At 33.7% G+C, this 13,967-nt stretch overlaps 2 protein-coding genes across 4 annotated transcripts in view; both read right to left on the reverse strand.

The window, feature by feature from the left end:
• LOC108701391 (titin) overlaps positions 1-13,967 on the reverse strand; it is a 234,891-nt gene that overhangs the window by 182,555 nt on the left and 38,369 nt on the right. For 2 of the 3 annotated variants that reach the window (XM_041576219.1, XM_041576220.1), the window contains exons 41-43: positions 13,063-13,614; positions 11,989-12,510; positions 10,678-10,725 (exon numbers count right to left, since the gene is read on the reverse strand). In XM_041576219.1, coding sequence (XP_041432153.1) covers positions 10,678-10,725; positions 11,989-12,510; positions 13,063-13,614 — 1,122 coding nt within the window. The remainder of the gene's footprint in view (positions 1-10,677; positions 10,726-11,988; positions 12,511-13,062; positions 13,615-13,967) is intronic. The other variant, XM_041576221.1, reaches the window with a different exon arrangement.
• On the reverse strand, positions 1,570-9,905 carry LOC108701392 (muscle M-line assembly protein unc-89-like). Its single transcript, XM_018236002.2, has 2 exons — positions 9,806-9,905; positions 1,570-9,656 (listed from the first exon to the last, which is right to left on the reverse strand). The coding sequence occupies exon 2, from the start codon at positions 9,652-9,654 to the stop codon at positions 2,569-2,571; it is 7,086 nt and encodes a 2,361-aa protein (XP_018091491.1). The 5' UTR covers positions 9,655-9,656; positions 9,806-9,905; the 3' UTR covers positions 1,570-2,568.

The following is a 13,967-nucleotide window of genomic DNA, read 5'->3' on the forward strand; positions in this document are numbered from 1 at the left end:
ATGGATATTCAGCCTCACGCTATAGGTGCCCATAGACGCAAAGATTTCTCTTGCCGAACGACCGATTTTAGCGACCAATCCTTCCAAATTATTGTGCGGTTAGTGGGATTCGAACGATCTGCATCTTAGTGAATTTGATCTGCATCTTAGTGAATTTGATTAGTTACAGCCATTCGCCCGTCAGTAAATCGGCAAAGTGCCAAAATGACGTCACGCTGGCGAATTTTCATTAATGTTAGTCACTTCGCCCTTTAGTGAATTTCCCCCCATATGTCAAATTCACAAGTTTTTTTTGAAAATATGCTGGTCGACCGATTGTGTTATATTGTTGATTTACATCAAATATTTTTTACAGGCTGGAATGGTAAAATATTCAGGTAGCTGTCTGATCCCTTTGACCAGGATATCAATATTTATGATGACTAGTGATGGGCAAATAAATTCACAGCGGCAAATTTACGAGTTTCGCCACCCTCTAATGTTTTCTGCATTGAAAATTTGGCAGCGAATAGTCCGCAGAGACAAAAAATTGTCATGTGTAAAAATTGACGCGCGCATAAAAATTGTCGCATGTGAAAATTATTCAGATGCTCAATGACTCTAATGCTTTTGGACAAAATAAGTGCAAGTATAAAAATTGTCGCTCTCGTCAAAAATTGTTGTGCTTCAAAATTATTTTGACGTCCATTGACTTCAATAAGTTTCATGAATTTTTGCTGTTTCTCAATTGTTTTTAGCTGCTTCGCGAATTATTCCGCAAAGCGAAACGGGAAAGATTTGCCCATCACTAATGATGACTAAGCAAAAAAATAGTAGATAGTAAAGTAAATACAACAAAGGTAACTTCAAAAGAAGCACACACAAAATCTCCCCAAAACAATCAATTTTAATTTAATGTATACCTTTATTGAAAAGATTTTGTAAATGGTAAAACAAAACAAAAATCTGCAATATCATATTTCTCAGTTAAGTGAATATTGTCAGTGTACTATATAAAGGAAAAGTATAGTGAGAAACATTTTTCTGTGTTCCTTTTTGAAATGTTGGTTTGTAAAATTAAAATAGAAAATGTCATACATAACAGTTAATATTAGTTTTGTGGGAGAAAGCAAATGGGCTAATTATATTAAAAGTTCAAGGTTTGCACCTGAATTAGTAATACATAGCAACCAATCATCACGTGTCATGTACTGGTCATCTGTATAAAAACATATTTCTGATTGGTTGCTATAGGTTATAAAGTGTACTCTGCATCTTTTATTATATTACCCTGCAATTTACTACTTTTTCCTGGTTCTTTATTATTTATATATTGTATAGACTGTGTGTCTGGAGGTAATATTTTGTGTGTGTGTGAAATATATTTATACCATGCCTTTAGCATTAATAATAAAGCAATCAACTTATAACTTATAATTTGCTACTTTTTCCTGTTTTTTTATTTTTTACATATTGTATAGACTGCGTGTCTGGAGTTAATATTTTGTGTGTGCGTGCATGTGTGTGTGTGAAATATATTAATACCATGCCTTTAGCATTAATAATAAAGAAATCAACTTATAACAGTAATTGTATTTGCTTTTTATTTTATTTTGTAAATAATAGGCAACCTTCATTTCTACCAATAATCTAAAAGAAATCTATGAAGGGATACACTTACATAAAAAAAACAAAATCAACCTTGAAGTTCTCTAAAGTAAAATGTAGAAAACATTACAAACGCAAGCTGTTGATTTTAAATTTGTTTGATCTATGAAACATAAAAGTTCTTAATAAATTAGGGAGCAATAAGGAAACCTTACACATGGCAATATTATGGAGCTATGCCTTGTCATTTAGAATGCGTTGATTAAGAACAATTAGGTTTGCTTTTCCATATTGTGCCTCCATTGTTAGGCTTTACTTCAGCATTTCATATTATAGTTTTAAACAATTTTCAGATTCTTGAATATTACATTTAATATAGATTATTTATCAAAATCCAAAATATCTAATTATTTTCCCAAAGCTACTCCAACCAAAATCTACAGATTATTGCATGAAACCCTGCGCAGATCAAGATATCTTTGGGACTTCTCCCATTGACTTCTATATAAACTCGGCAGGTCTGAGTTGGAGTACTCTTTTATTCTGACTTTCAACACCCTCTGGGTTTAATAAATTCCAAAAAAATTTAGTTTGTTTTCCACTAAAAATTCAGATTCTATAGTAAAAAAAACAAAATTTTTTGGAGTTTTTGGCATTTGGACTTTAATAAATGACTCCCAAAATGTGTGTTTATGGATTAAGTATAAATAATATACTGTTATCTTATTAAACATCAACAAGATGGTTCATACAGTACATAGGTATATTCTATTATTGATTTAGAATTATTTAACACATGTCATAATTTTAGCATTTAGCATTTAAGCTATACATTTTATTTTTATAGCATAAAGTAAAATAAAACATGATTTGACTAGGAACAGACTGAGTAAAGACAAACTACATAGACATAAAGAAAAATTAAAGTGGCATTGAAGGTATTATCAACTCAGAAGGGTTTAGCATAATCAAGCAAACTATTTATGAAATTGGTATCACTTTTAAAAATGCACTTGTTTCTGCAGTTCCCTCTTTATTTGATGCTACACACTTGTACTGACCCTCATCACTAAGGATAACATTGCTGATCTCAAGATGGTGAAACCCTGGGTTTTTTTCTTCAGTAATGTACCTATCACCAAGAAGTAATATGTTATTCCTATACCAGGAAACATTTGGAACTGGAGATCCATTAACTAAACAATTAAAACACGCTGTTGCTCCTGGTTGAATATCTAAACCAGAAAGCACTTTTTCAAACTTTGGGGGTGACTCTGTAATCTGAAATTCGAAACAGCAACTATCAGAGCCCTTAGATTTGAATTGTATGTCTTTCTCCAAAGAAGGCTTAGCAAAAACATCAAAGTTTACATCTATACATTTCTTTCCACCCTCATCACGTTCATTGTTGGTTATGGCCACAAGTTCTAGAGCCTTGTTAGCATCATTACCATTGCCCTCAAATTCAAATTCAAGTTGTATTTCTGTTTGATTGGCATCTTGAGCAGTGTTGTCAACAACTAAATCATAATTACAAGGTATGCTTGTTGCACCTTCCAATGATATGTTTGCCAATTCTGCCACTTCCTCTTTTTCTGTGATTGAATCCAAGTTCGTAACATTTAGCATAGCTTTACATGTTACATCTCCAAAATGATTTGCTGCATTGCATGTATAAAACCCAACATCAGACATGCTAACACTGTGGATTAGAAGACTCTGATTAATGCCATCCTCCTTAATAAGATACTTTGTTGTATCTGGAGAAATCTTTGTATATTCTCTAAACCATGTCACAGATGGTTTTGGAAGTCCCATAACTGAACATTTAAATTCTGCATCTGACTTTTCTGCAACATGCAAATCCCTCGGTGGTTGTACAAAGTATGGTGGCTTCTCTGGGACTTCAAAATTAATTTTAACCTCTTCATTATCTCTTGTGAATATGGATGACAGTTGCTCATCATATACCAAAGGAAGAACATCAAGAGAAATAACCATGCTCTTATTATCAGGTGAAAATTCAGGTATTGTTATGATCTTCACCTGCTTCTCAAAATCTTTGACTTCACTTTCATCTAGCTCAACTTCTAAAAGAATTTCTTGAGGGGAAGGTGATCGTGAAGTATGAAGTGGTTCCATATCGAATTCCATAACATGCTGGTGTGTCACTGGTGGTGGTAATGCAACTGATCTGCCATCATGAGGTAAAATATCAACCAGGGTAGTAGTTCTTGCCACTCCTAGTGTATTTGAGGCAATGCATGAATATTCTCCTCCTTCACTTAATTGAACATTGTTAATTTCAAATATGTAGCAATGACCTTCCGTTGATATTTTAATTCTGTCTGAGTTGTCAAGCAATGATGAATTCCTGTACCATTGTATGTCTGGTAAGGGAACTCCAACTACTTCCACAGCAAAGCTTAGTGTATAATTTTCATAAATACACCTTTTAGGAAGTGGCTTAATAAATGCAGGAGGCATTCCTATTTCATTTGTTTCTCCTCCAGGATTATGAGACCTTATGTTGTCTTCAGTTTTTGAGGATCCAGGAAGGCATGATATATCTATACTTTTTGTTACTGCAAATTCAGAATTTTTCAGCCCATCTCCATCATTAGGATAGAATGTGTGTTCAACTGGTGTAAAATATTGTTCAGGAGAACTGGCTGGAGTAACAAATGAACCACTTAAAGGAGACTGAAATATTTCAACTGAAGGAAGAGGTGTATAAAAGTGATCTTGATCTAAAACTTCATCACTAGAGGAGCAAGCAGCAATTGACATTTCTGATTCTGGAGACAATGAACGGTCAATTAATGACTGAGTCTTGTAAAAATCATAATAGGCACTGAAAGTCACATCTTCAACTTCTAGTTCAGTTATTTGTCCTTTTTGTTTCTCTGAAGTGCTTTTGGTCTCTTGCGGTAATAAAACTTCATGTTCTCCTGCACTTACTAGGTATTCTGTTAGAAGGTCTCTTTGCTCTGTGTCAATGCCCTCAGGAGGTGGTTCAAGATATCCCAAAGCATTTTCATTATCAGAGACATTTAGGGCTATCTCTTGTGTATGAGTATCACTTTTTGATCTGCCATCTTGTCCTTCTTGTTTGACATCCTTTTTAACCAGTTCATTCAACTTTAACTTGTCATCTAAAAGATCATTTCCACCTTGATCAAGAAGTTTGGAAATACTCTGTTCTGCATACTCTGTTACTGGTATTCCTTTTTCTTTTGATATGTTCTCTTTATCTAAAGCTCTAAACTTAGAATCTGCATCTTCAAAGTCAGATAGATGCCTTGTACTCAGTGGTTCACTTCCATAACCAGGTTGCACCCCAATACCAGAACCTTTTACTAAGCCATCAATTTCATCTTTCTTTTGTACAATTTCAGTGTCTATGCCAGATTTAGCTTTTACTATAGATCGCCTCCTTTTTGGCACTGTGGGTGGTTCTTTTTTTGTGTCCTCATTTTTATTTTCCAGATTTTGCCCTTTGTCAGTAACCTTTATAAAGCCCTCTGCCATTGCTTTGATCTCAGGCTGTGTTTCAGATTTAGATTTTACCACGGATCGCCGCCTTCTCGGTGCTACTGGCAACTCTATTCTTTCACCAGCAACAGTTTCTATACCTTTCTCTTCCAATGGTTTGTTGTCATTACCAGTTGTAGATTGTGTTTTAATGAAAGAGTGTCTTCTTTTTGGTATTGCTGGTAATTGCTTGTTTGTTTCAGTGGATTCAGTACCTTGCATATTTGGACAGTATTTAATATTATTGATTTCTGTTTCTTGTTCTTTGAGTTTTGCTGGTATTCCACTAGTATGTTGAACTTTAGACATAGATTTTTCTGAACTCTGCGCCTCTTTAAATAAATTAATGTTTGTTTCAGCTTTCATTTGTGCCATATCAGGCATAGGTTTTTTAAAATCATCTTGAATTACATTGCTCAAAGGTTGAAAGCCTTGGTTATTATCCACTTTCTCAATATCGATATTGGTGTTTTGACAGATAGAAGATTCCAGTTCGTTAGTTTCATTATCATCTTCTGTTATTTCCGTCTTCATTATTTTCTTATCAGGTTTCATATCTTCTGTAATTTCCACTTGTTGAAATTTATAACATTCTACTGCATCATTAACTATTAGTTCAGACTCACTTTCAATTGTTCCAGCTTTATTTGTTGCAACACATTTATAGTGCCCACTGTCCAATATACTGACATCCTTGATATAAAGTTTGTATGTTCCATTTGTTTCTTGTATGTTGAATTTATCAGATTTCTTCAGTTCACTATTGTTGTAATTCCAGGAGATCAAAGTGTCTGGGTCCCCTGATATGACACATTCTAAAAAAGCACAATCCCCTTCTTTGCATTTTGTTTGCTTTTCAACTCCTCTTATTAACTTTGGTGCTTCTATAGAAACATCAAAAGAAAATTTAAACTTATGCTTCGTCTTTTGAGCTATATTATCTATAGATGCAGGTTCTGTAAAACTTTCAACTTTCTGAAAACTTTCTTTTAATTCTTCCTCATAATCCGGAACAGGAGTTGGTGCTGTTATTTTAATTTCAACTGGAAATGTGGATGGATCTTCTAATGTACAAGGTATATCATAGCTGGCCTGTGGGACTTGCAAGCTAAACCTATCTATATCATGATCAAACCTCTGCTTTTCTTTATTAGTCTCCATTAAGGATACAAGCTCTTCCTCGTCACCTTCTGTTAATTGTTTAGTTATAAGTACCTCACATTTAATTAAAGTTTCAGCCTCATCCCAGCTTTCATTTTCTTTTGTTTTGACTTTTAGATAACAAAATGTTGTGTCTGTTCCATACTGATTAAATATTACACATGTTATGGATCCTTGATGGTGAGCATGGACACAAGTAAATATTAACATTGAGCTTGTTTCTGTTGTTGTAATGACATACTCTTTATTTCGAGGTATTGATATGTCATTATTATACCAGGAGACAGTTGGCTGTGGATAACCTTGAAAATTACAAATGAAGGAGCATCTTTCACCTTCAATTGCTTCTTGTGAGTCAAGGTCAGATGTAAACATAGGTGCACAGGGTTTAGATGATGCTGTAAAAGGTTTTTTACTTATATAGTTATCAGTTTTGGTTGCAGTTTCCATTGTAAAATTAGTAACAGTTGAAATTTCAGTTTCCTTTAATGTTGGCAATTCTAATTCCACCTCTTTTTCGAATGAATCATATATGGTATCGAATGAAGGTCTAATGGATGAATCTTTTCCTGTTTCAAATGTTTGAATATCAGATTGCATGGCATTATTTCCCTTCTCTGTAATATCTTTTTGCATACAATTATCAAAAAGCATAACTTTGTCAATCTCACATATACTCTCTTCTTCCTTTATTCTTGGTTCAGATGTTACGATTAAATCAGATCCACATAGTTCCTGGAAGTTTGTTGTGCCATTAGGTTCATCAAATGAAATTACTTCTGCAGATTCTATTTCCACCTCTTTTTCTAAGGAATCATATATGGTATTGAATGAGGCTCTAAAGAGTGAATCTTTTTCCTCAAGTTGTATTTCATCTTGAATATCAAATTGCAGGGCATTATTTCCCTTCTCTATGGTATCTTTTTGCATACCCTCATCAAAAAATATGACTTTACCAACCTCACTTTTACTCTCTACTTCCTTTATTCTTGGTTTTGATGTTACAATTAAATCAGATCCACATAGTTCCTGAAACTTTATTGTGTCAGTAGGTTCATCAAATGAAATTACTTTTGCCGATTCTATTTCCACCTCTTTTTCTAGGGAATCATATAGGGTATTGAATGAAGCTCCAAAGGGTGAATCTTTTTCCTCAAGCTGTATTTGATCTTGAATATAAAATTGCATAGCATTATTTCTCTTCTCTATGATTTCTTTTTGCTTACCCTCATCAAAAAACATGGCTTTGTCAAACTCACTTATACTCTCTTCTTCTTTCATTCTTGGTTCAGATGTTACCATAATATCAGATCCACATAGTTTCTGAAAGTTTCTAGAGTCAGAAGGTTCATCAAATGAAATTAGTTTTGCTGATTCTACTGCCACCTCTTTAAATTTGATTTCTTCCTTCTGAATTTGAAACTTGCTATAAATCTTTTTTGTCACTTCTTTTTCACTAGATGAAGCTTTTTCATGCTTATTAATTTCGTCAACTTTCTCATGATGTTTTGACAAATAGACACTTACATCAGGAGTGTCTGTTGTGAAACAAGATCTAATTGGATCTTTTCTTTGAATGTGCATCTTTGCATCCTCTTTTTCTGTGTGGGTCTTTATGTTTTTTAATGGTCTATTGTTAAAGGTGTCTATTTCAGCAACTTTTGGCTCTTTCAGAATATGAAAATGGGTCTCATCCTCCGTTTTGTCATCTTGTTTCATCCACACTTCATGGGGAACACGGTATACTTCCCTATCAGCCACAGAAAAGTTTTCTTCCTTTATATATGGTGAGATGCCTTCTAAATGATAATTTTTTTGTTGGGTATTTAAGTTAAAGAATTTGTTTAATGGACTGAATTCTTTAACAGATATTTCTCCCTCAAGTTGTTCTGCTTTGGAAGTATTTGTTCTGACCTTTGATTCATATTCAGTGTCCAAACGTATACATTCATTTGTCTTTTGATCTTCCATTTCTTGTGTATGTATTTCAAAATGAAAATTCACAGGAGCTTCACTGCCTGTTACTGTAATCTGTTGTTTATTTCCTTCACACACACTTAAACTGTCTAAGCTGGTTTCTGTAAGCTTTAGCTGTATGTTTGATCTAAGAGGTTCTTTAATATCTGGGGAAAGATCAAGTGTTCTCTCTTGGTGTTTCTCATATTCTTCATCAGTGAGAGATAATACTCTACCTCCAATCCAGTCTGCATTGAACTCTGATTTTCTTTGAATGTTCAATAAGCCATCTTTTTTCTCATTTTTAGGCATTTTCATGTAATCAGGAAAACCACCTCTTCCAGCTACATCAGTGTTATCTGAGATAAGTATTTTAATTTCATTTGGCTTCTTTTGGGGTATTGATGAATTTAGAAAATGGTCTCCCAAAGTTTCTTCATGGAAACAAGAGCTATGGATTTCTTTTATGTCTGCAATTTCAGGAGATCTTAGCATGCCAATATTTGAAGTTTCCGTCAAAGTAGACCTTGCTTTCTCCAGGGGGAATGTTGTAGAACTAGCATCACTTAGAAAAGATTCAAGGTCAACATCAGAATATGCATCAGAAGATGTCTGGGAAAGTGTCCTACTTCCCCTCCTTGATTTTCGTATTTCCCGAAGAAGATTTAATTTTCTTTGTATTTCCTTGTCCAAAACTTTATCACCTAAATCCTGCCTCTTAGCATGTCTTCTCTCACAAGAATCAAGAGAATTGAGTTTTTCAAAACTTATTGTCTTAACTAAACCCTTTTTAGGGTATCGGCCATGGAGCATTTTAGTCTCCCGTCGTTTATCAAAAGGAGAACCAACACATTTAAGATCAACCTTTAATCGACTTTCCCTTCTTTTCTGAACAAGAGAATCAATGCTTTCATGAGTTTTCTCTGAATATCTAACAAAATCTAAATACTTGGGGTTCTGTTCTTCTCTCAGTGCAACAAGCAAGGAAGCAGTACATTCTGCAGAACCTTCACTATTGATAGCGAATATGCGATAACTTCCAGAATCCCTATCCTCTACACTTTTAATTAACAAACTACAATTATGAATGTGCATGTCACTATCTGTTTTAATCAATCGACGAGAATCTTTATAAATTGGTTTGTTGTTGTGAAACCAAGAAACATTTGGTATAGGACAGGCTACTAACTTGCAGCGAAAAACTGCTGGTTCACCTTCTAAAACAGATCGAAAAGTTAATTTTTGAGTAAAAGACGGCTTTAAACACTCAGACCAGGAACCTATGGAAGATGTTCTGCTTGCACATCTTGCAGAAGACACAAGTCCATGATCCAAGTAATCTTCTGTGTCAGAAAAAGCCCCTCGTAAATTTCTTTTATTTTCACTCTCACTTTCAGGATCCGTAATGAAGAACATTTCTAAGAAAGATGAAATCTGTATTTTAAAAAAAGCTCACCTTTCCTAAATTTTCTATTTAAAATCATAAATTATATATTTTATTCTATAGTATAAGAATGAAATATATTCATGCTAGAAAAACTATGAATCAAAAAAAAAATTCACTCACCATATTTGTTCGAATAAACGCAACGCCTTGTTCTTTATTAAAGATTCTGACAGCAGAACCGTTCGCTGTATGTTCTTTCTTCAAACTGTGGAAATCTCTTCTTCAACAAACATAAATGAAATCTCGAAAATTCGAAATGACATCTTGTCTATGTATGTATAGCTGTCCGAAGAGGTTTTAGTGTTTTTAAAGTTTCAGAATAAAATCTTACCTGACTTGCAGACAGCAGAATAAACGCCCTTTCTGACCTTGTGATTGTGAGTTTTTCAATAAAGATTTTTAAATGCATACAAAATAGTGTCTATCTATAAATCATCTACATTAATGAGAAGGCGTTTATTCGAACTAATACAGCCAAATACTTCAAAATGTTATGCAAAAGAAAAAAAAAAGAAAAAGCAAGCAACATTGAGTACGTACTAGATGCCATCTGCAAGCCATGTAAGGATTTTGGATGCATGATTTTTTTTTTAATGTGAAACTGTTCTTGAATCTTCTGTTAGCATCAAATGCAGACAAGATAGTATATTCCTAAAAGAACTGTTATTTAAGAAATCTGAAATAAAACCATTTCATGCATCAATATAGTTGTTTTGTCGAAAGGGCAAATTGTAAAACAATCCTCATAACAAACAGTATTTCACAAAAAGCAGAGTCATGCAGCATTCAGTTGTTTTCCCATTTAGCATATTTGTATGCTACTTTCAGAGAGCAGCCCTTAATTGACAAAAGCTTACTAAATACAGACTTTAGTAAACATTAAAGCAACCATTTTAGCCGATAAGCAGTCAAAAAGATACAGATACAGATTTTTGCAGTAGGAAATTAAATGGCCTATATTTTTTAAGATACAAAATAGCATAAAGCTTTACCTTTCGCTTCAGTTTCCATCTCTTTATATTGAAGCACTTTTTCAAGGGCTGAAAAAAAAACAAATACTGTTATTTTTTAGTTCATATTTGAATTTTATATAGCTGGAAATGAAATATAAGCTTTTGTCTCAGTATCTATTCTCCCAAGGAATGAGCAAATTTAAAACCTGTTTGCAAAATAATATTATTCTGGTGACAGGACAAATGAATAACCATAGAAGTATGAATTAAACATATGAGGGAAACTCTTTTTACATGATGGAGTTATCTAAGTTAGTAATATCTGGTTTAAGTGGATATTATTTATTTACTTTTAAATATTCTAATCTGTCTTGCAGTATGCACCTGATCTAGATCCAAAAGTACTACATCCATGCAATTACAAATAATCACCAAACATATACATTGTATATTTCCAATCTAATAAAGTCACGATCAGATACAAAATGAAATTGCATTTTGTATTTCATGCCTTCTACATAAGCATCTTGGGTTGTCCGTTTAGGCATGAATAAATTGATAGAATGTACCATCCCTGTGTGGTTTGATATTAAATTGGGACATTGGAATAATAAAGACTGCATTCAGAGAGGAGTTGTTACTGTTAATCAGTTATAGTGATGCTCAAAGCAGTATTTTATTTATAAATAATTTAGCAAAAGATACATGGTTGGCAAGATGGTATGCGTCCATTGAAGAATTTGTCTTTAATGTTTTAATATTTATATTAATGAGGTGTCACCATTGAAAATCATATATTTTTAATAATAAAAGATGACAGGGATTAGGAACCCCCAATAATGATTTACTATTAGATAAAATGCTATGCGCAGCTATACTACTATACTGTATTGTAAATAACAGTACAAAATAATTACTCTTCAGTACTTTTGGAATGCAAATAGGTAAGAAGACTTTGCCCATTCCCATCCTGATGTAGGGAGGGTATACCCCCCCTCCCAAAACAGTACACACACAATCAGACGCACAGAATCTATAGTTTTGCACAGTGGCAATAATATCCCAAGCACAAATAGAACAGGCTCATGCAATAAACAATAAACAAAGGGATACATTGTGATGAAACCTTGTGTAGACACTGTAGACATTGAGTGCATATGTGTGTAAACTGGGATTCTTTAACATGTAGGTAGAGCATAGATGGATATCTAAACATGCCTTTACATGCCTTATACTCGGATGGAAACACATAAATGAATTCATTGCCAAATATTTTTTTTTGTTTAAAATACTGTAGCCATTGCATACATTATATGCAAGTATAAGTGGAAGGAACATGCAGTTGCCAACCTGTCACTTTCAGATGAGTATTGCATTCAGCTTGTCCTGCTGCATTAACTATTTTGCAAGTGTATATACCACTCTGCTTTGGAAGAACTTTCAGAAGTTTTAAACTGCAGAGGGACCCATCATTTCTTAAGAAACATGAAGCAGACTCATCAACCAGAAGCTTGTTAAAAAGCCAAATAACACAAGGGGCAGGCCTGCCCTTTATAACACAAAAGAGGGAGACGTCGTTGCCTTCTTTTACATAAGTTTCAGGGGGAATTTTTTCAAGAAATTCTGGCACTAAAGCCAAAGAGTCTATCAGTTCTTCATAGGGCACAACATCAGGAAAGTAATCTTGGCTTCTTTGCCTTTCAGTCCCTTGTGGTCTTTGTGAAGGCATTATAGAAATGCTGGATATTTTCGTGGTGGATTTTTGTTCAGCTTCATGGGTGGTCTTAATTTGAATTTCTGTATGTGTTTTATATTTTTTATTATCTGCTTCAAGGCTAACTTGTGCTACAGCCGTGGCTGGCGCTTCGTTTGCTAGGCAAGAATAAAGTCACGAAAGTATTAGTATTTTTGCTTTGCAGTAATCAAGGGAAACAGCAAAATATATGTAGGGTTAGTCGTATTAACATTAAAAAATATTAAAATACTTTATGCTCCAATATACTGTATATTTATCTATCTGCAGTTAGTATAGAATTTTGTGTTAAATCAGTGCCAATCATGGCATTGCTACATTTTTCAAAATTATAGAGGAAGCAGCTGCTTTACTGAAACATTTCAAATATATTTTTGCTTAGAATATAAAATCATTAAATATGTAATTATTCAGTAACTATAGAGCTGCATGCAGCAAACCACTTTAGGAAATGACGTTGTAAGTTATGAGATGTTTATTTTTTGTTGTTAAATTGTTAAATAATGCATATGTTTAAAATATATTTTCTAATAACAAACAGATGCCTCCTCATCTCCATTTGTACATTGTGTATTTAATAATTAATACTTTCAAATAACTCTACATACTGAGTTTTACAAACAATATGGAGCAATATGTAAGTAACTGGTAGAAGTTAAATTAATAGCCACCTTCTACTGTTAGTACAGCAGTAGTTGTCTTCTCTCCATAGTCATTTTTAAGTGTGCAACTATAAGTTCCTTGGTCAGTTGGCTGAACATTTTGTATAGTGAGCAACATAACATTTCCATTTTGTGACACATTAACTCTTTCTGTTTCTTCTATTGTTTCATTTTCATGTCTCCAGGTAATATGTAAGAAGTTTTCTTGTACTGCACAGATGAACTGGGCTACTTCTCCACACTTCACTGTAATATTGTGCAATTTTAGGAGTATTTTTGGGGACTTATCCCTAATTTCCTCTGTCTTTGCTTGTGATGTGATCAAGATTTCCTCAGAGTTTTGCATGGTGACATTTTCACAAGAAGTCTCTACTGTCTTCATGGCTGAGGCTATGAAAGTAGAGGTTTCTGAAATACTTTCAAAAACCTGTACACATTGGCCAGAGGAAGGTCCTTGAATTGATTTTAATTTATTTAAATAAACTTTGGTTTCTGATACTGATTGTGAGCTGACAGATTCTGCAATAGCTTTCCCAGGACTTTGACTAACTATGGATTGCACTGTGTAGTCAAGTAAAAAAGAAAAAAAAAAAAAAAGAAAATTAACAACTACATTGCCCTTGGGCATTATGATAAAAACAAATAATTTGGTATAGATCAAACAGATCACCAAAGAATAATGCATGCTAAATGCATGCTCATTTACAAAAAATGACAGGATGGAGGGTTCAACGTTCATGCGGACATAGAAGGTTGCATCTTCTTTCTTTGTCGCCATCCTCTTTAGTTCAGAATATCCTTTGTGATTCTTTTGTTCAGAATATTCCTTAGTGATTGAATTCTTTTGAGTATAGATAGGTTAGCTACTGTAGGTTCAGCAGGAAAATATATTCCATCTATCAGCATAAATTGAC

This window comes from Xenopus laevis, chromosome 9_10L (genome assembly GCF_017654675.1).
Source record: "Xenopus laevis strain J_2021 chromosome 9_10L, Xenopus_laevis_v10.1, whole genome shotgun sequence".
Taxonomy (NCBI): Eukaryota; Metazoa; Chordata; class Amphibia; order Anura; family Pipidae; genus Xenopus; species Xenopus laevis.